We start from the raw sequence: 23,077 nt of genomic DNA on the forward strand, positions 1-23,077 counted from the left end.
GACCGGACCATAATTGAGCCCAAAATTGTTGTTGCTAAGCAAGACACTTGTTAAGTGAGTTTTGCCCGATTTTATGACTTTTCTTGCCACATTTGTTAAGTGAAGCAAATACATGCCAGTTGCCAAGTGTTCAGATTTTGATCATGTAACCATGGGCATGTTGCAACTGTCATAAATGTGAGAAACGTCCATAAGTTACTTTTTCAGATCCCATGATTTTCAAAACCCACTGCATCATCATTGTCATCATCATTATCAACATTATTTGAAAATCCACTGCTTTATTCTTCTCCCTCAAGAACTGAAGTCCAAGAACATTGGCATCTAGTAGTTCCAAAAGCAGATTTTCATATATTAATTGCTGAGAACCCTCTGAGTGTCCCTATGCAAATAACAGCCAACTAGTTATAACATGCAAATTAACGGCAACTCTCCAACCCAGCCCAATGGATCTTTTCGAATGACAAAAGTTTGCTGCACCCAAGACAGGAAAATATTTTTTAATTTAAAAAAGAATGTTAAGAACAGCATTTGCTTTAAAACTGTTTTGGCCATCCTTGTTTTTGTTGTTTTCATCTTGGGTCTCTGTCACCTCAGGTTTTGCCCATGGATCTAACAACAAGAATTTCATGTGGCTAAAAGCAAACTTTATTATGAGGAAAAAAAGATGGAGAGAAGAATAAGTTCAATCCCCCAAAAGCAGCTATGTAATATTTTATTTCTCTCCCGTTGCCAAAACTCCACAGTTATGGCCCAGCCTGGATGAACTTCTACCTGTGGCTAAAGTTTAAGAAGGTTTTGCCTAAAAGAATTCAGTGGCAGCAGTTGGAAAACAGCCAAGTGATTAACCAAAAGGGAAAAATAAGACTCCATATCCTGGATTACACACAGTCCTGTCATGATCAACACGCATCTCATTCATTCCAAAGTAGCTTTGTAATGCGTGGAACTAAAATAAAAACAAAAACTAATATTGCTTTCCAGACAAACAGGCTCTATCACATACACACAGCTGATGTGAACTGATGATGAAGAAAACAAACAAAACCACCACAGAAAGGTACCCATGAATCACATTAAAAAATCAGGAGAATTAACCCTTACCTGAAAGAAACCGGGAGGAATGGGTCCTCCTGGCATTCCATCATTTGGAGGAATGTTTCCAAGTACTGGACTTGGCGCTGCAGCTGCACTCTGGAAACAAACAAACAAACAAATATATAATGATACACATATAGTTGGATAACCCTGGTTTGAGATCTGCATAAAGCAAGGATCTCCAACCTTGCACCTTTGAGACTAGACTTCAACTCCCAGAATTCCTCAGCCAGCTAAGCTGAGGAATTCTGGGAGTTGAAGTCCACAAGTCTTAAAAGTTGCTAAGGTTGGAGACCCCTGGTGTAAAGGACATCAGTACAGAAAGTCCTCAGCTTACAAACATTCATTTAGTGGCCATTCAAAGTCACAATGGCACTGGAAAAAATGGCCTTATGGTTGTTTTACGGTACAGCATCCCCGTGGTCACATGATCAAAACTCGGATGTTTGGCAACTGGCGTGCATTTATAACATTTGCAGGGTCCTGGGGTCATGTGATCCCCTTTTGTGACCTTCTGACAAAGTCGATGGGGAAGCCAGATACACTTAACAACCGTATTACTAACTTAACAACTGCAGTGATTCCCTTAACAACTGTGCCAAGCAAGGTCATAAAATTGGGGAAAATTCACTCAACAACTTTCTTAGCAATGGAAATTTTGGACTCAACTGTGGTCATAAGTCGAGGACTACCTATACATATTTCATATGTCCACCATAATGTATGGCCAGTTACCAGTCCTATTATTATCAAGGCTACCCAAAGAGAATGAAATTGTATTGTAAAATTGTGCCATTAAAATGAACAAAGTATCAATGGCTGTCATTCTGAATGAGGTGGAACTGAGAGCTTGGTTCAGTTCTCATTCTTACAGATCGGTCACCAAAACTGCAGAAGTTATTAACTATAGCTTCCAAAACTATTTTTTTTTGTAGAATTTTGAATACACTCATGGACAAAGAGAATGGCAAATCCATATCTTTCAGTGTAGAGACCTAATAGGGACCGTGGTTAAAAACACTCTAGATCAGGATTTCCTAACCTTGACAACTTTAAGACGCATGGACTTCAACTCCCAGAATTCCTTAGTTAGCCAGGGAATTTGGGGAGTTGAAATTCACACATCTTTAAGTTGCCGAGGTTAGGAGATGCTGCTCCAGAGCATCTTCTACATTTACACTCCTATACTATAGCCCCCTGATGGCGAACCTATGGCACATGTGCCACAGGTGGGATGCAGAGCCATTTATGCTGGCACGCAAGCTGCAGGCAAACTTAGCTCACTGCGCATGCGTACACCTCACAGCTGATTTTTCGGCTGATTTGAGGCCTTTTTCAACCTCCCAGATGCTTGAGGAAGGCTTCTGCAGCTTTTGCAGGCCAAAAAATAGAGCTGTTTCGTCACTTCCTGTAATACCGGAAGTGATGAAACGGGCCTATTATTTGTCCTGCAAAGGCTGCAGAAGCCTTCCTCAAGCCTCTGGGAGGCTGAAAAATCAGCTGTGAGACGCAGTGCAGGTAAGGGAGCGTGGGGGGGGGATTGCGCGTGCATGCGCAGGGGGCACGAGGGGGTCGCGTGCATTGCCTTCTGGGTGCTGGCATGTGAGCACGAGCGCGCAAGTGCGCGCACAATTTTTGGCACGAGCCCAAAAAGGTTAGCCACCACTGCTATAGCCATTCATCTAGACTTTTTTTTTTAAAAGATCACTTTATAATTTAAGAGAGGGCTACTAACATCACTTTCAGTTAAAGACAAAAGTGACTAAGATCTTTCTTTCAACTGAGGACTATACCACCAAAACTTAGAACATAATCTAAAAGACAGAAGTGCTAAATATTTAACCTGCCATGTTTAAAGAGCAAAATGATCACAGTTAATATTTAAAGCCAAGCCAAGGAAATAAAAGAGGTGTGTACATATAAACCTTTCTACCTATTTTCTCTGTATGCTCTTCCCTTCTTTCAAAAGCACCGAACAGCTTTTAGCTGCTGCATTATAAGGAAAGTTGTGAGGTAGGTACAAAGCCTTTAGTCTATGTCCTCATTTGATCTCTGGCAGTATTTTATGTGGCTTATGTGGGATTTGCAGGAAAAGTTTACTGATTAACTGGCCCTGATATAATGTGTTCATCTGAACTGGAAAGAGAAAGGGTAAAGGTACTTTGCTAGCTAAACCAGACAGTCAATAAACTAAGCAAGAACAAACGAACAAAAACAGCCTTTTCCTTGTCCCTAGTAATTTCCCAATTTCAACATAAAGGACATAGTCTCTATTCAAGCATTATGCAAAAGGGTGGTGAGCTGATGTGTCTCTCTGAATGTCATTCTGATGTCAGTTAGCAGTCATGCTATTATCCTCCACCAGGCAGTGATATACATATATATAACCTGACTGACTGGCTGGTAGAGGAGAATACTTACTTACTTACTTACTTACTTACTTACTTACTTACTTACATACATACATACATACATACATACATACATACATACATACATAACCAGCTTGGGTTGCATAATCTGATATATTCCATTATTAGCATATTCCTGCTTAGCAAAATGATTGCTATTGATTCTTTCCATTTTCTATTGTTTCAGGGGGTCAGGGAATAATTGAGGGCCAATTTGGTGTAGTGGTTTACGGCATCAGGTTAGAAACTGGGAGATTGCGAGCACAAAGACAGCTGTGTAACCTTGGGCCAGTCACATCTACTCAGCCCTTGGAAGCATGCAATGGCAAATCATTTCTAAAACCTTGCCACGAAAACTGTGGGGTCGAGCCTAGGCATTCACTAAAGAGTCACCAGTGACTCGAAGGGAAAACAACATTCGTGCTAAGTAAGACAAAACAAAAATTGAGGCCAAAAGGGATGTTGACATCACTTTAATAATGGCTATAATACAGCAGCAAGACTAAAGAAAAAACCCCATAAACATCAACTGTCCATTCTCAAATCATCAGTCTTGATGATTTATGAGAACCATGTAGAGTCTTTGAGAACCATGTAGAGATTTATAAAATTGCAATTTGAAAAAAATGAGGTTTGTTTTAAATGTAGATTTCTCTATTGCTGAATATAGAGTTTAATGTCTCTGCCCATTTCCCTTCTGAGAAACTAAGTCATATAAATAGCCAGCTGAAGGATAACAAAAAGTAGATAAGCCAAGGGTGATGAAATATTGTTTGTCAGACCTAAAAAGTAGGTTCTGTTCTGATAATTCTTCAGTCACTCTGCTATTGCTTTGCTTTACTTTGGTACTACTGTGTATTTTTAATGAAAACATTATTCTAATTGCTCAATTTTTTATGAAAAATTTTGCCAACAGTAGATTCCTCTTTTTTTAATCTAGAAGTAAAATGCCCAAGATAGTGATAAATAGAAATATCTATACAAAACTCCCACATGGAAAAATAGAAAAAAAATGCATTACAGATTAATATTTTTCCAAAGGGATTGCTTTTAAACATTTTAGTCAAAAATTAACAAAGGAAAACTTGTCTACTCTGAATGCAATCAAGGATGAGCAAACAAAGACTTAATGAAATAAATGATTTAGTTATGACTAATGTTTGAAAGATTGCAAAACTGCAACCAGAATCATGTCAAGGATTGCGTCTCCACTGATCACAGACAACAGTCTTATCAATGCTACATTTAATTTAATCAGCAGTCTACTGACTTGACATGTTCAAAAAATCATTGTTGAAAAATGTGAGCAGCCAAATGATTTGTTTTATACAGTAATCTGAATATGGGAAATCTCTCCGATTGCAATGATTTTCTTTTGTTTTGCTTTGTAGCCTTGTATTTAAGAGCTGGCCTAGTAGCCATTGGGAAGTACAAGAAATGGAATCAGCAAGCCAGTGAAATATGTGATACAATGCTCCATCACTTCCTTGTTCTGCATTTAGGAATGAAGTCAGCAAGCTAACTAGCAAAGAAATAATGCAGAGGCCTCGCTTTGTTAATCCTTTTGCAGCAAAAACAATGAAGTCTCTTGCAACAATCCAATCATTATTGTATATTGTTTAAGCTTTGGTCCTCTTCATCAGATGCATGGAAGGTGTTTCTGAAAATCTTTTCTGTGGATTAGCAATTTTTATCATCTTATTTATAAAGCAGTAATGAACCCATAACTTCTAATATAGCCACATGAAATTTATTGAAAGCCACATTAAAGTTCCACTGGATTTTATCATAGGACTACCCTATAACACAGGATATATATACTGTACAGGAAGCTGTCACAATGAAAGAACTACATATGGAACTACAGGTTGTTAACTGTAAGCCTCAATTACAACGGACCCATCAAAAATATTATCAAATATATTTCCTCTTCACCAAAGTTGCTATATCTTAATGCTGTGACTCCAGAAAGGTTCATTATGATGACGCAAGGTATTTTCTCCTTTTGGTTATAAATTATAGCATGGCATTTCCTTTTTAAAAAAAATAAAGGCGAACTGCTATCAATTGTTACTGATACATCACACTGACATTAGCAACAGCATCTTAAAATGCACACATTTAACAAGGTCTTCCAACCAAAATAATAAAGCCACTTTTCAGTTTCAAATCTAACAAAATATTGCCAGGTTGCAATGAACCAGAAATCCCAGTCTGCACATTAAAGTCATGTTAGCTGTTTAACGTTTTGAACAAAGATGTTTGATATTGAAAACAGCTCATTGGGACAATCATTTCTTTATGGATTTCGAAGAAGAATTAATAACTATCTCATATGCAATCTCTGTTTCCACATCATAAGCACATCCATCTCAGTTTCTGACAACGCCATAGTTGAAATAGCGTACCTTTTAGGGAAAAAATCATCTTTGACTTACCATTAGGATAGATATAGAACAAATAGGGGACCATTTTCTGATAAAAAAAAAGAATGATATTCTAAACATTCAACTAAATTTGCTCTTTTAAAAATATGTATAAATTTCTGACAAATGGAGTTGCATTCATTAAATGCCAACTAATGTTGACATGCTCCTTTAAAAAAAAATATCTAGGATCTTATGTTATATAAATTGCATGATTATTCCCCATTACAGGTAGTGGTCAACTTACAGCAGTTTGTTTAACAATTGTTTGGTTACAACAGAACTAGATAAAGTGACTGATGACCATTTTTCACACTTATGGCTGTTGCAGCATTCCCCATGATCTTTAAAAAATATCTGTATTTTCCGTGAAACAATAGATATGTTGCCAGATGAAATATGGCAAAATGGCAAGGTCTCAGAAGAATAAACAAAAAATTGGATCAGATGTTTAACAGATAATCAGAGTTGGAAGGGACCTTGTAGGTCATCTAGTCCAACCCCCTGCCCAAATGGGAGACCCTACACCATTTCTGACAAATGGGAGTCCAATCTCTTCTTGAAAGTCTCAAGTGATGATGCTCCCACAACTTCCGAGGGCAAGCTGTTCCATTGGTTGATTGTTCTCACTGTCAGAAAGTTTCTCCTTATTTCCAGGTTAAATCTCTCCTTGTTCAGTTTCCACCCATTGTTCCTTGTCTGGCCTTCAGGTGATTTAGAAAATAGCTTCACCCCTTCCTCTCTGTAGCAGCCCCTCAGATATTGGAACACTGCTATCATGTCTCCCCTGGTCCTTCTCTTCACTAGACTAGCCAAGCCCAGTTCCTGTAACTGTTCTTCATATGTTTTAGTCTCCAGTCCGCTAATCATCCTGGTTGCTCTTCTCTGTACTTTTCTGGAGTCTCAACATCTTTTTTATAGTGTGGTGACCAAAACTGGATGCAGTACTCTACGTGTGGTCTTACTAAGGCTTTATAGAGTGGTATTAGTACCTCACTTGATCTCGATTGTACCCCTCTGTTAATACAGGATTGCATTAGCTGTTTTGGCTGCTGCTGCACAATGCTGGCTCATATTTAGCTGGTTGTCCACTAAGACTCCAAGACCCCTCTCACAGTTACTGCTATTGAGCCTGGTTTCACCCAGTCTATATGTGTACTTTTGGTTTTTCTTGCCTAAGTGTAGGACTTTACTTTTCTCGTTTTGTTAGATACGGCCCAGTGTTCTAGTCTGTCAAGATCCATCTGGATCTTGAGCCTATCTTCTTGGGTGTTAGCTATTCCTGCCAGCTTAGTGTCATCTGCAAATTTGATAAGTTCCCTTTCTACTCCCTCATCTAAGTCGTTAATAAAGATATTGAAGAGTACTGGGCCTAAGACGGAACCTTGTGGCACCCCACTGATCACGTGAACAAAATTCAGAGGCTTGGCAACTGACTCATATTTATGATGGTTGCAGTGTCCCAGGGTCATGTGATTCCCTTTTGTGCCCTTCTGACAAGCAAAGTCAATGGGGAATGCCAGATTCACTTAACAACCGTGTTACTAACTTTAACAACTGCAGTGATTCAGTTGTTAAAAAAACTGTGGCAAGAAAGGTCATAAAATGGGGCAAGGCAAAACTCACTGAACAACTGTCTCACTTAGCAACAGAAATTGTAGGTTCAATTTTTAACCTACCCTGGCTTTTTAATTGCAAATAGCAAAGCAAAGCTGAAACCTATTTAAATTAAGTAATCGTTTACTAAAAAAAGCTGTGGCTAAGTTCTTTATCTAAGCCTGATATAACACAAGAAAAACAAGAAGCGAAGAGTTTGTCACATAACCATTTCATAGCAGAAATGGGAAGACAACAAGAATTAATGCTTTAATGTTTGCAGAATGGACTTCAGAATGAGTTCTTGTGTTACAAATAGAACAGTCCTAATCAACATATAAAATACTAACGCAATTCAACTAACAGGCCCTTTCCTTTTCAGTTCTTTTTCAAAGGAGTTCCCCTAAAAAGAGCCAGGAGGATATGATGTTCAAAGAAAGAAAAAAATCATATTCTTCCCCCACCTTCTTTAGTTTCCTTGTACTTTCCCCAGTCATTTGCAGCCACTTCAAAAATCTCCAGCTGGGTTTACATTCTTTGGAAAATGGTTGCAAAGGAAGAAAAAAAAAAATAGGTGCAAGTGTCTCTACTGGTCCCAATAAATAATCTTCTCCCAAATCAACGCAATTCAAGATGTCATCGGATTTCCCCCCAAAACTGAAGACTTAAGTAAACTCTTAAAGTTTGCCTTTCCAAACTTGGTGCCATCCAGATTACAACATCCATCATCCCCTTATAGCTATAAAACAGGGCTGGAAATATTAAGAGTTGCAATCCAAAACATCTGGAAACCGCTTGTGATGTGTTTTGAAGGATTCTTTTTTTTCTTCCCCTACCTCCTTATTAGGTACAACTAAAGCTTGAGCATTTTTTTTTCTCCTACCAGTTTGGGAGTAGGGAGATGGAGGAAGAGAATGCTTTTCCTTTGGATTTTTAAAGCATCATTATACATTCAGGACTTACCTACTTTGGAATACTAATGAAGGGCAAAGAATATATGACAAGCACAAAACAGGGAATGCAGATCAAGCTTGGGAAGGAATCCTATATACTGAAATAGAGGATATGAAAAGTAGGTGCAAACTCTCCATGAAATGACTGACATCTACCCATCCTATTCCCAGCTATCTGAGCCAGTATGTTTTTAAAGAAAATGAAGGTATAAAAGCAAAGTTATACACAACCATGAAAAATAAGTTCATAAGCCATTTCTAGCTCTATAGAGTAGAATTAGAATTAGAATTAGAATAGAATACTTTATTGGCCAAGTGTGATTGGATACACAAGGAATTTTCTTTGGTGCCCAAGCTTTCAGTGTACATACAAACAACAAAGTAATATAAACATAAGACACCAATAGGAGAATGTAGTAGAAAAGATGATTCTGCATCATCAAATTGAAAACCAGGGGAAAATATATTTCTTCTTTTATTCACATCTTAAAAACATTTTTTTTAAATAGACCATGAAAATATTACAACTTCTCTTTTAAGTAATCCTAGTAATTCATTACTACTTCTAGTAATGAGCGTATATACAGAATCTAGCTCTAAATTGCAGAACACCCAATTATATTTATTAAAAACAAACACTCCCTATCACATAATGTGTTGCTCCTCCAAAGACAGGAGGTACTGCAATAAAACTGCCAGCCAATATTTTATTTTATTTTTTCAGGAGATTTCCAGCATACTCTTAAGCTCTCTCTGGTGAGCTTCCAGAGTTAGACAGATCCCTAAAATAGCTTACAATAATGCAATTCAGACATTCTACTATTTTACAACCCGTCTAACTATCAAAGGGGGAAAAAATCTGCACGCTATTTAGCAATGCTCGTTATACATTCAAACTTTCATCAGAACCATTTTCAAAGAATACAGTTTTTTTTTTTTTAAAGCTGAATGTACAAGCGATGCTCTCTTTATCCACAACAGGATAAAACTCACCATGGATATGCAGCCAAGCCATGGCAAAGGAAATGCAAGATATCATGGTCCCTTTTGTGGTGTGTGCAACTTCTCAGTTTGGACATATCACAGACGCAACAAGACATCTATTACATTTCTTGGCTGGCCTGGAATGCCCTTCACAGTTGCCAGTTGGAATGCCAGGTACTATGCAAAGCTCTTCTGGCCCAGGGATACTTCCCATCAAATCATGAAGTTATTTTTTTTTCCTCCAAGATACGCACATGTCAATTTGACATACACATTGTGACACTTGGCTGGAAGTTAATAATTAAAGTATCCACAGTGCCCTGAACAGAATGCAAGGGAAGAATCGTATCTACCAGACTTGATGAATTATTTAGAAGCCTGCCGTGTGGCATTGTTTCTCTCTGTAACAACCCTCCTTAGTTTCATCCTCCCCATAGTAGCTCATCTGTGTTAGAAAGAACATGGCTGGTGAGTTCAGGGAACTTTCTGCAACTCAGGTGCAAACTATTCTTACCTTAAGTAACACTACGAGGTGCAGTATCAGGAGATTTCAGCCAGGCTAGCCGTAAGCTGTTTCTTACAATATAAAATTTCTACTTGCCTGTTCCTTGGACTTCTACCGGGTAGGGTTTCTCTCCAAAATGGACCAACAGTGGGTCAATCACATGTGCAGTGACATCATTAGTGTCTCCTTGTTCTTGAGAAATAGAAGAGTCTTCATTGTTTTTCTCTCTACTATCTATATTTATCATATTACTTAACAGGGTGTATCTGTTTCTGAGGTTCATACAAGAGTCAGGATATCAAGAAACCAAGTAAATTTTAGAAGCTCTAAAAGACTTCGTAGTGTCTGGACCAGTATCTTAAAAGAAATTCCCAGAGTTCTGTAAAGGTGAATAAAGAATGGTGATCCCTGGGTCAAGATAGAGCAAGGGCCTTCAAACTTGGCAAATTTAAGACTTGTGGACTTCAACTCCCAGAATTCCTGAGCTAACATGACTGGAGGAAGAATTCTGGGAGTTGAAGTCCACAAGTCTTAAAGCTGTCAAGTTTGAAGACCCCTAAGATAGAGGAAAACCTAGGCACAGAATTCAGGTTACAAGAAGTAATTAGTTGAATTATTATTTATATTTTTCTCTCACTTCCTAATTAAAAATGTTTTCCCCTATGAATAATTCAAATAAAGAAATGAACATATATAGTGTGTGGGAGAGGGACGAGAAGTCAACCCTATAAAGAAGAAATGTTAAATGGGGAAAATGCCCAAAAGATAGTCACAATAGTGGTTGAAGGAGCTTAGGTGCATACATTTTCTACTTATTAAAATCAGTAGTCCAATAAGATCCTCTCCCACATATTTTCATTATATTGTATGCAAGACAAAGACTGTGCAACAGTTAAGTAGCTAAATACAATTAGCAAGACTTCTGTGCCTCTATGATCATTATCAGCTTACATACACATGTGGTTTCCACTTATCTAGTTACTCTCAAAATGCTTTGCCAACTACCTCATGCTGCTTATTTGTTTGATGTATAGCATTCTCATTCTTATCCACAAAATACATATTCATACACTGTTGTATGGAAAGGGAAGATTACTTCTACTTGAAAGTTTTATAGGTAGTCCTTGTCTTACGACCACAACTGAGCTCAACATTTCTGTTGCAAAGCAAGATAGTTGTTAAGTGAATTTTGCCTCATTTTTACGACTTTTCTTACCTCACTTGTTAAGCAATTTGTTGCAGTTATTAAATTAGCAACATGGTTGTTAAATGAATCTGGCTTCCCTGTTGACTTTGCTTATCAGGAGGTCGTAAAAAGTGATCACATGACCCCGGGACATTGCAACCTTCATAAATGTGAGTCAGTTGCCAAGTGTCTGAATTTTGATCCCAGGACCACGGAGATGCAGCAATGGTTGTAAGTGATCATAAATTCATTTTTCCACAGTGCCGTTGTAACTTTGAATGGTCACCAAATGAACTGTTGTAAGTCGAGGACTACCTGTATTCACCGAACATCTGACATGATTATCCACACAATTAACTACACCAACAGTGATGAACTTTCTTGCTATAAAGTTACACTGTTTCATAGGTGGTGTACAATTGCACTTCATTTGTCAACAAAAGGGAAAACTTTGTGAATGCCCAAGGAGACAGCATGACTACACAGAGCAGCTATTTTATACTATTCATATGGTGCGTTCTTGTTTCTAAAAACAGAAGTTCATTAAAAAAAAAATCACACTACTAAAACTAAAATGAAGATGCCCGAGCACTATCTTAATGAGTTTCCCCCCCCCCCAAAAAAAACACTGGGGACTTTAAAGCAGGAGTGGGGGAAATCTGTGGCTCTTCAAATGTTGCGGAAATAGACTCTTAACAACCCCAGCTAGTGTAGTAACAGGAAAGGCTGTTGGGGCTGCTGGTTTCCTCCTTATTCTTACCCTTGAGAAACTAAATGTCTGTGTAGGTTCCTACAACGTGGTAAGACAAATAGCAGCCTTGATAACTATTCACCGTGTAGGGAAGGGATTCTGCAGCTTTGATTATGGACTCCATCCTTATGTTCGAGAAAGACAGTGCACCTAAAGTTTCAGTAAGGGCACGCTCATAATCCACAAATTAAAGGCTAATGGAGTAGAATCAGGAATGTGTTATATAGTAACACTTCTATAACTCTTCAGAGCCGTTAGGTACATTTTAATGCATCAGTGCATTATTAGCAACATCCTCAAAACTCATTTGCATTGCTCATAGGTCAAACTTAAAGCAAAATGGCCAAGCAAGCCCAATAAGCAGTGATTGCAATTGGCACACCTGGTGGAGTTACTGTACTTGTGGGAAATGTCAGCTTAGCATCTGCACGTGTGGGAAGTCTGACAGATTCCTCCTGCAGAATAGGAAACAAGGTTCAGACTGTTATAACTTTTGCTCTATTTGCAAAGTCCACTGCTGAATAGTTCCCGATGCTCACTGATGGTATTTTTAAAATCAAACTGGCATGGAAGATGATGAAAACCTGGATGGATGAGTTCAGCCTCCAAACTGAGACATGCAGTCAACACACCGGCTTGGTATACTCCAGCAGATGCCATCTAAGCCTTTAAATCGCACACTAATTGTGCTAATTGAGCTAACAGTCGCTGTTTCATCTCCCAGCTCTGAGTCAACCAGCATCTTCTGGTACTGCTATAGAGATCCAAGCTGTTGGCTTTAGTGGTATTTTGTCAGCCATTAAATGATTCATCAGAGTCATTAATTGATTTATTACTGCTGCCTGCAAGTATTGCTTTGCAAATAAAGAATGATGTAGATCACAATGCAGAAGAAGCTGAACAACTCAACACAGGACCTGATGCTTAAACTATCTATATATGTTCAATGCTGAGGGGAAAAAGAAGATAGGAAAAGCAAAAGCAAAAGGGAAAGGATGAGTCGATATATTCATTTCCCCCCTTTATAAAAATGTTGGTTATTAGAACTTGCTGTAGTATTCAACCTTAATCTTCTAAGTCCCGAATCCCAGGTCTGTGGCATGCCAGCAACTGAGCCTCACAAACAAGCCATGCCCCAATGGTGGGATATAGGCAGCACATGAAACCACACTCCCTCCAGTCCATGGAAAAAACCTCTTTCCACAGAATACGGTCCCTGGTGCCCAAAAGGTTGGGAGCCGCTGTCCTAAGGCACAGGAAAGGCATCCTGAGCATCCTAGTCAACAAAACCCAGCTAATGCTCATTTTCATCTCTTAGGCAATTCCAAAATTGGAAACAAAATATTTTTAAAAATGCAACAACAGCTGAAAACAGCTTGGCGTGGGAAGAAAGCACAGGTTTTAAGACACTTGTATTCCAAGAAATGATTTGGTTTTAAGTGATGCTTTTCCAGCTAATTTGTCACTAAGACTGCAGATAGTTGTTACATGCAACCAGATAATTAGACTCATCTAATGAAGACAATGTTGCCTCTTCCTTCCAGATTTGATAAAAGCAACTCTTTATTTATTTATCTGTCTATTTATAACATTTATACGACCACCTAATACAACAAAGTAATTCTGACCAACCTAAAAAAATAAAGTCAGCAAGAAACACAGAACCATTACACAAAGCAACAGGACACATTTAAAATTATGAAATGGCAACCATACCACAACTCAACAACTGGGACTCAGCTCATCCAGACTCAAAGGCCCAAGTTTTGACTGGCTTTCTGAAGGCCTTCAGGTCAGGACCAACTGTGAAAGATGGCTGATTCCGCAAAGCAGATGCCATTGTCTCAGCAGGGGTGGAAACCTGATAGAAATCAGACCTTCCTTGGTGGGAAAAAATGGGCCTGTCTACAGCCGGACTCTTTCAGTCAGAAATGTCTAATGTTGCTGTGTCAATCTCCTGCTGACTAGGGTGGTGAACTTTATAGCTCATATATTCCTCGGCTAGCATTAATAGATGCACAATTCAGACATATAGACGTCCTTTTATATTAATAGAGGAAACAGACTTTTATTAAGATCAGACATCATTTGTTCAATTCACATATAGTTCTTCAAATGTAAGCTATTTATCCTACCTCAGAGTCCATATTTGCCAAGGAATAGAGGGGAATCCACTAAGAGCTGATCAGCTTGGAGAAGAAAGTAGCTCACTAATTCTTGCAACAAGTAGATTCAGAGGCTACTACTGAGTTAATGGCAGGGCTATCATTCAAACCAGGATCTTCTGAATTTATATCTTTTACTATTTTAAACTAGTAAGCTAAGTCAGCTGGAATTAATGGTCACATATTTCACTATAATTTAAAGCCCCATACATTAAAAAAATATTTTCAAAATGTTATCCAGACCAAGCTTTGCCTGCATAATTATGACATTCAGTGGTTGTACTGCAATTGTTCTGTAACATTGTAAATACACATTATGAGAAAGAGCAAGATTTTCAACATTAGACTTATTTTAAGGTGTGCTAGCACCCTAGGAAAACATTTTTGGATGCTTCTGTCTAGGACCGCAACATGCAAGGCCAAGTTCAATCCCCTTCTGAGAAGCTTCAAGCTTGATGGAAGGCATCTTATGAGTGCTCTACTCCTCATAATGCAGTAGGAGGAGATGTCACTAGGCAAGGAGTAGACTGTGCTCTAACAAGGGGTACCATTTCTGAAGGCTGCTTCACTTGCTTCAAACTACCTAAAAGAATCTCTACAAAACAATATAAAATAAGAGTATCCCCTGAAAAGTTTTTTAGTTGTTTCCTGAGTTTAGTGTTTCAACTTCCTACAATTTGAATTTGTTGGTTTATGATTTGAAGGACTGCCTCTACTCTCATAAGTTCACCCAGCTCTCTAGGATAACTTGGCTGACCCAAGTTATGTTACCACTCCCATCAATTAGGGATGTACCTCTAGTAGGACCACAAAAAACAGCTTTCTCGGTGATGGCCCCTTTTCTGTGGAATATCAATCCCACGAGGTACGGTTGGGTCCCCAACCTGTTGCTTTTCCAAAAGTCCCCCAAAATGTGGTTTTTGTCACTGGATCTGGGGACCATGAATGGAGATGAAGCTGATCAAGAGGTTGATCTGATTGTGTTGCTGCTGCTATCGGGCAGGAGGGCTTATGGGGTTTTTATGTAGTGGATGTTTAAATGTAAGCCATCTGGAGCCACCCATATGTGAATTGGGCAGCCATATAAATTTGCTTAGTAAATAAATAATATAATTTACTGACAGGTATGTGTGCAAATGCTATAATCAAAATAATGCAAGTGGAATTAAAGTGAGGTTTTCTGAAACATGCCATTTGCACAATGTCTAACCAGCACTGGCATTCTGATTTGAATTAAGTGAGCAAACCCAGTAACAATGCAACCGCTAAGAGAGGGGCAGGAAGAAGGTACTGTGTGGCTTTAAATATTTTTAAAATGTCCGGAAGGCTCTAGTTACAACACCACTATCCTCGACCAGTTCCGACCATGTTTTGGAAAAGTATCTGGAGTGTGTCACTCCAACAGAATGCAGTGATGTAATCTCCACAGGAATAGTTACTCTGCTCTTTTATCTCACACCTCACCACCAGTGTGATTTACACATCGGGCGACCCAGGGCCATTTCATAGAAGACAAACAGCAGCTCACTTTCTAGTTCAGATTAGTATGAAAACAATTTGTCTTTGCTTACACAGAAGCCCTACTCACTGGAAACCAGCCAAGAAAAAGAGAAAGGGAAAAAAGATCAGGCTCCTAAAACCACTCTAAAAGCAGCTTTCCCTATATTATGCTTCTGCTTCAGTTATGGCTAACAGTGTTGTCTTTTAATCCAAGTAGGAAGAGGAGAGGATCTGACATACAGAATAACCAGCTGAATAAACCTGTGTCTGAGGTGGAAAGAAGGATTTGGAGGGACCGTCTGAAAACAGAAAAGTGTTGTCTCTAAAAACACCCCACTTTCAGGTTATTTATTGTTCTATAAGCTCTTTCAAAAGTGCTTCACTAGAGTAATTTAAGTAACCTTTATAACTACTAGGCATGTTAGCAAATAAATTTGAGAAGAAGAGGCAGATAAATTATTATATTCTGCACTATTGATCCGTATTTTACCAAACTATCTACTATATAAAGATCACACAACTGTCAAATTCAGGAAAGGACAGTATAATATAGAAGTGCCTACAGTAGGAAAACTCACATCCAAGATGTTTTTGGAAATTCTTTCCTTTTACTTTCCTTTACTTCAAATTTGGAAATGAGATGCTCCACAATCAATCTGGGAGGGAAAAACATGCAAGCTGACTACACGTAGTCCTTGAATTATGACCACAATTGAACCCAAAATTTACTAAGTGAGGAATCTGCCCCATTTTAAGACGTTTCTTGCCACATTTGTTAAGTGAATCACTGCAGTTGTTCAGTGAGTAACATGGTTGTTAAAGGAGTCTGGCTTCCCCATGGACTTTGTTTATCAGAAGATTACAAAAGGTAAATCACGTGGCCCCAGGACACGGCAATTATCATAAATATGAACCAGTTGCCAAAACGGCCAAATTCTGATCACATGACCATGGGGATGCTACAACGGATATTAGTGAGAAAAATGAACATAAGTCAATTTTTCGGTGCCATTGTAACTTCAGACAGTCACAAAACAAATGGTTGTAAGTCAAGGACTATCTGCATTGCACAAAGAAATAAACCTGTCAGCAATATTGATAGGAATAGATCCCTGAGTACAAGACTGGGGCCTCACACCTCAGAAGGCCTGCCCTCCCACAACTGAGCATCACATTTCTTTCTGAACTTCTGCAGAGGCCTTACAACTTCCCTTCCTTTAAAATCCTCTGAAACAAGGAGAATGCCAGGCATGACTGCAACTTTGAAGTATTTAAGAATTTTTTAAAAACATGGTGGGAGAATTCCAGTGCCACTACATGTTAAATGTCCAGGAAAGAACAGGACGCATAAGCTAGATGGTAGATAGAAAGAACTTTATGATGCAGAACTGAGGCTGTAACAGGGAAGGTTGGGAACTCTTGCCCAGGTTTCCTTCAACCCTAGAAGTCTGAAGAATTTATAGTGTAAGCACAGGTATTACGGTGGCAGGAAGAATAAAGGATATTATTAGCAGAACCTTATTATAAAAAAACCCTAACATGGTCTGGTCAGGGTAAGTAAGGTCTCACATTGGTTGGTGATTCTAAGAGCTCTAGGCAATTTACACATTCCGAAAATGGGAAAAAGCAATGTTAAATATGGCTGTGCAATGTTCCACATTCAAAAGTGAGAAGATACTTTGGAACATAAATGCACGTCTGCAAATTTCTTACAAAACGGGTCTCCAACCCTTTGGTTTACAATCCAGGGCCGGACCGCAGCCTGTTCAGAACCAGGCCATGGAAGTAGTGGGCCAGTGCGCATGCAATGCTGCATTTGGGAAAGTGGTGTGTGTGTGAAATCATCCCTTCTCCTCCCCCTGCCACTTCTGCCTCCTCCTTCGAGCTGGAAAGGTTGGAGATCAGTGATCTAACACACCTATTCCTTGGATGTGACAGCAGCTATGGAGAGCAGTCATGTAACTCACAATGACACAGCTGTTTTAAGAAATTGCACTCGTGTGCTCTGTTTGTCCCCTCTGCACTGTGGTACCCCTTTTTATCTTTCTGAATCAAAAACAATGCACAGTCCTAAAGTTAAACTGTGGAACTGGAAGGAGGAGACGAATGTGTTACAGCTGCACCCCCCCCCCCCCAAAAAAAAAGCTGCAGCAAAAAGGACTGTATATTTAGCGAATGATACTAAGAAAATTGCACCCTTTTAATTTTACACAGAAAAATAAAATATTCCTTTCAGACATGGGATAAAAAATGTATACACTGATATTGTTTGACTTCCTAAATAATAACAGATATAGCTTGTTGCCTATATGCTGTAGGCAGCTACTTTAGTTTGCCAGAATTGTCACTAAGCTAAAACAAAACCTAATTTAAAAGACCTATCATCTGTCTGTCTGTATCTATATCTATCTGTCTGTCTTTCTATCTATCCACCCACCCACCCACACTGTTTGTAAATTTTATGTTTCCACTTTACAACATTTTTATGTACTCAGAGACCAATATGATAGTACTGTGATAGAATGCAAGCTGACTTTGGTAAACTGTAGGGGACAGGCTAAAACACCACCAGTTCCTTTGTGAAGTACGCTCAATTTACAGCTTGAAAAAGTGTTTTATCTCCTACCACCTGCTTTGCTCAATCTGAGATGAAATCCAATTCATGTAACTTCTCAGGTATCACCTCCAGAAAAAAAGGCTGTTCAAGACACATTCTCCTCTTGACTACACATGGGGAACCTCCTTCGGTGTCTTCAATAAACTGCAATGATTGATGTCTATCTTGTGCAAGAAATGCAACAGTTATTTGTTAGTACTGTAAAGGCAGCATTATTCAGCCCTTCTTTTTAAAAGCTTTTTTTTTAAAAAAATAATACTGAATGTAACAAGTAGGGTCAAGAATTTATAGGGCAGAAATATAGTATACACATCTGCTTTTCAAAGAAGAATTGCACTGTGAAGAACTCTGGCCAAGGTAATTGTGGTAAGTGAACATTCCATGAGCCATAATAAGATAGCTACTTTATTTATTCATTCATTCCATTTCTGTAGCCAATTGACTATCCAACTGACAACTACTCACCAAGAGAACTTAGATGTGAGGCTTAAGTCCAAAATAATTGTTCATTAAATATACTCAGACAGAAGTAAAAGACAATCTTAGCAAACCATTTCATCAGTTGTACTATATAATAAGTTCCCTTACAACATAAAAGTTAAAATAGATTGACTGTTAAAATGGAAAAGACTGTGGAAGGAATGGTTCTTGGAGTTAACATAGTTACATTAACCAGTTAACATGGAATTCATACAAAAAGAGAAAGGTTAGATTTATATGGTGCTAAAAGCCACTCAAGAATATAGGAATTCAGTTTCAGATTCTATAGCATTAAACCTGTTGTCAAGTTGTTTGATTTCTCAATCCAACTGTAGACTTGTAAAGTGAACTGATGTGATCATTTTTCCACGTATCGAAATCTGGCTCATGCTGTTTTAATCCAGTACCATTACTATAATCATGAAACATAAAAGCCAGGAACTCCTGTCAAAGTTTATGCCCACAGCTTCTGACAAGATTTATGGTACCAAGTCTTATTAATCAACCCACTTAAATGACTTTATGTTTCTGAGCAGATTAACAACTGCCCTGCTTGGCAAAAGCTATTCCAGCAATATTTATAAGATTAAAGTTTCCTTGTGCTTCATTGATTAACTACCCTTTTATTTTAAAAAGATACTAAAAGATTCTGCTTGCTATTTTGATAATTGTGCCCTTCAATTTCATTACCTCTTATTCAGTCTGATACAAGTATTTATATTATTTTGATATTTAATAAACTACTTAATGAGATAATTTACTTATATTCCCTCTCCCTCTTCCTCCCTCCCTCCCACTTTCCAAATTAGTTTTGACTTCTAGCAATTGCTTGGATAAGTTCACACAGTTTTCAGAACTAATTTACCATTGCGTTCTTCCAGGGGAAAAATGTTTGGCCCAGGAGTACCCAGCTGGCTGTGACTAAGGCAGAACTAGAATTCACAATCTCCTGGTTTTTAGCCTTTATCCACTACACCAAACTGGTTCTCATTGTTCCATATAGGCATCTTTTAAATGCAGTATTCTAGGTAGGCATTCTAAATTTAAGGCACAGACAAATCAATGGATTGCACTCTGGAGCTCTTTAGTGTAGTATTGTAGTATAGTATAGTATAGTATAGTATAGTATAGTATAGTATAGTATAGTATAGTATAGTATAGTATAGTATAGTAGATGAAAAATCCCATGATGTCTTATAATTGTCAATGCTGGCTAGGACTGATGGTAATTAATGTCCAAAGCATTTGAATATGAACCTGTTGCTTCACATGAGGCTAAAAAAATGAAGCCTGAAATTTGTTCGCTCTGCTCCAAAGAAATAAAAATAATGGCAGGTAATGCTTATATCTATAATTTCACAGAATCCTTCATCCACTCTGACAGATTGATGTGTACTTCATCAATATTCATGACTGAAAACCAGAAAACTAGGAGGTATAACAGCAATCTGTTCATATCAATGACAAAACGAGAAAGTGAAAAGCAGTGCTAAAGGTCCAACATGGGGTAATTCTGGGATTGGAGTTATTTGGCATATAGCCCCTTAGAAGTATTTGAAATAGCTTTGAAACAAAAAACAAAAACAACATTAGATGGCATGTCTAGATCACTGCAGTAGATAGTTGCCACAGCATAGGCTTTAGGGCTATCCAACTTGCTATTTTGTTCACTTAAAGAAATGTTCTTATAGATCTGCAAATTTTGGGCATTTCCTCATTTGCAATGTTATAGTGGCAGTTCTCAACTTACAACAGTTCATCTAGTGACCACTGGAAGTTACAATGGTACTGAGAAAAGTTACTTATGACCATTTTTCACTTACAACCATTGCAACATCCACATGGTCACGTGATCAAAATTCAGATGCTTGCAAACTGACTCATTTTTATGAAGTTGCAGTGACCTGGGGTCATGTCATCACCTTTTGCGATCTTCTGATGAAAGGTTGTAAAATGGTGCAAAGTTCACTTAACAACTATCTTGCTTAGCAACAGAAATGGAGGACTCAATTGTGGTCATACGTTGAGGACCATCTGTTCGTTACTTGAATCACATGAACTAAACCAAGGTAACAACATAAATTATGCCAGTTAGATATGTTACCTCCACCAATGCTTCTATCTACATGCAGGTCCAGAGCCTACAAGTCACACTGGTGCCACATTGTCACTTAGTCTACCTTCTGCACTTTCAAGAAAATGTGACAGCAAATCAGTAGGCTTTAATCAAGCACAGGTTATTCACAGATTACAGGAAGCAACATGAGCCTGCCTCTTCAGTATCTCCCCTGTTCTTAACCCTTGACCCACCACAGCTGCGTTGTTTGCTGGAAGTGGTAATATTTTTGAGCCAGAGAATGCAGGCAGTTATGCCTTAAGTACCTTGTGTATCAATTCATAAAACAGCTCATTTAAATTGCTTTAAAAGGACATCCCTCAATTGAGAAGCTTTGAGCTCTAGGGCATTCATGACTGGGACCAAAAACAAAAACAAAAGAGTGCATGGATAATACCCCCTCCCAATCTTTCCCTCAATATAGACTGACATTTCTTCATACTTGACAGGGTTAAAAATATTTCCACCGCTCAGTCAACCCCTCAATTTCAGTCCTGCTAAAAAACAGGCTATAAGGGAAAGAAGAATAAATCTACCCATTTAAGGAATCAGGACAGCCTCACAGGAGGGAAAGTCAACTCACAACTTCTACTGCCATTCAAATATAATACAGTAAACGATTTCTTTTCCTGACACTAAGATTGATATTTGTGCCAGGGAGAAAATAAATTGCTAAGTGGCTCCTTTAAATCAGCTATCACCACCTTTCTGCCCTCCCAATGGGATTGACCCCAATTCCCATGATCCCCAATCGCATTGGTCCTACTGGCTCAGGAATGCCGAGGCTGTAACTCCAGTACATCTTAGAGTCTCCTCAGACAGGAAACTACCTTAAGTATACTAATATACCCCTTTCCAGTTTAACCTTTTTTTCCCCTAGTTTGCGTAAGGAGAAAAATGGAAGTAGTAAGTACAACAGGTAGTCCTCTACTACAACTGTTTCTTTATTGATGGTTCACAAACACGATTGCCTCAGAAAAATGTATCTTGCGACCTGCACCCAAATTACCAGCCACTCTGCCACCCCATAATCACATGTGTATTCATGGCAACTGATTCGCATTTATGACCAGCTGCAGCATTCTGCAGTCATGTGATCATGATCTATGACCTTTGGGGGAAGTTGGATTTGCTTTACAACCACACAATTCACTTAACAACCATGTCATTTGCTTTACGACACCATAAAAATTCCCCTAAAATTGGGTCTGACTATACTTTTGACTGGAACAGAAATTCCAGTCCCAATTGTCATAGTAAGTTGGGTACTACTGACATATCCAAGGTATAACATCTTGTACAGTTGTCCCAATGGAAACTAATCTTGTACATCTTGTACACTTGTCCTTTCTACTCCTGACAGACTTTAGGGGAAAATGCAAATTGTATTGGCAACTGTGCTGCTTCTCACTGTTTTGAATATTTATCCCAGAAGCACAGTCCAAATTTCAGATCACCTTCTGCACTACTTTTTATTGTGGTATTTATATTGGTCCACAAAGTTATAATCTTGTTGCCTTGAAATGAAGAGACAAGCAAAGATGACACCACAATGTTTTGAAAGCAGTGTTGGTTGAAAACAAAATATTAAGTTACAGAAATGGACCAGAGGAGAAACAATGCAGCTCTTTACTGTTTCAACTTCCTACTATTTTATACATGCTGATAAACTACAAGAGTAAGTACCTTAACAGCTTATGTAAGCTGTTTTTTCCCTCCCAAATGAAGCTGGTCTGTGCATGTCCATTTGCTTAAGGGCCTTTCATTCAATCTCTGATTTGAACAGTAAGGGGCAAAATTGTGCTTATTCTGGCATTCAGATCCCCTCCTTTCTATCCCCTTGTCAGGATAATCTCCGACTCCCATCCCTACTGCTTCTTTCCCATGTTACAAGTGGCATGAAGCAAAGCTGCTTAATGGGTCACAAGGTTGAAAATAGAAGTTAACTTCATAAAGCACTGGTATATATTCCCACTAGAACTGCAGGCATAATTCTTGGCTTTTCTTTTCGACTTTTCAGAGCAGTCACACGAGTAAGATCTTGTAGGCTTTTGACTCACCTCACAACACCACCTGCTCCATGTCTGGAAAAGATTTTAAAATTCCAAAGAAAGGTCAGCACTGACCTGGTGATCAAATATTACTGTAGAAGGCTGGCAGACTATATAAAGAAACATGACAGGGCTAAACTTCAAAGTTTTCCTTGGCATTATTTTTTTTAAATTCTTTCCAACCCAGTGGAACATTGGGGAGAAAAATATGAACAGTGTGTGTTTGTGTGTGTGTGTG

At 38.5% G+C, this 23,077-nt stretch overlaps 1 protein-coding gene across 5 annotated transcripts in view; it reads right to left on the bottom strand.

Annotated features, from left to right (window-relative positions):
• SSBP3 (single stranded DNA binding protein 3) overlaps window positions 1–23,077 on the bottom strand; it is a 195,645-nt gene that overhangs the window by 49,303 nt on the left and 123,265 nt on the right. For all 5 annotated transcript variants that reach the window (XM_087960312.1, XM_026665908.2, XM_026665907.2 and 2 more), the window contains exon 5: window positions 1,105–1,194. In XM_087960312.1, coding sequence (XP_087816438.1) covers window positions 1,105–1,194 — 90 coding nt within the window. The remainder of the gene's footprint in view (window positions 1–1,104; window positions 1,195–23,077) is intronic.

This window comes from Notechis scutatus, chromosome 3 (assembly GCF_049901735.1).
Source record: "Notechis scutatus isolate UNSWTSFEM ecotype Mainland chromosome 3, rNotScu1.2, whole genome shotgun sequence".
Classification (NCBI taxonomy): domain Eukaryota; kingdom Metazoa; phylum Chordata; class Lepidosauria; order Squamata; family Elapidae; genus Notechis; species Notechis scutatus.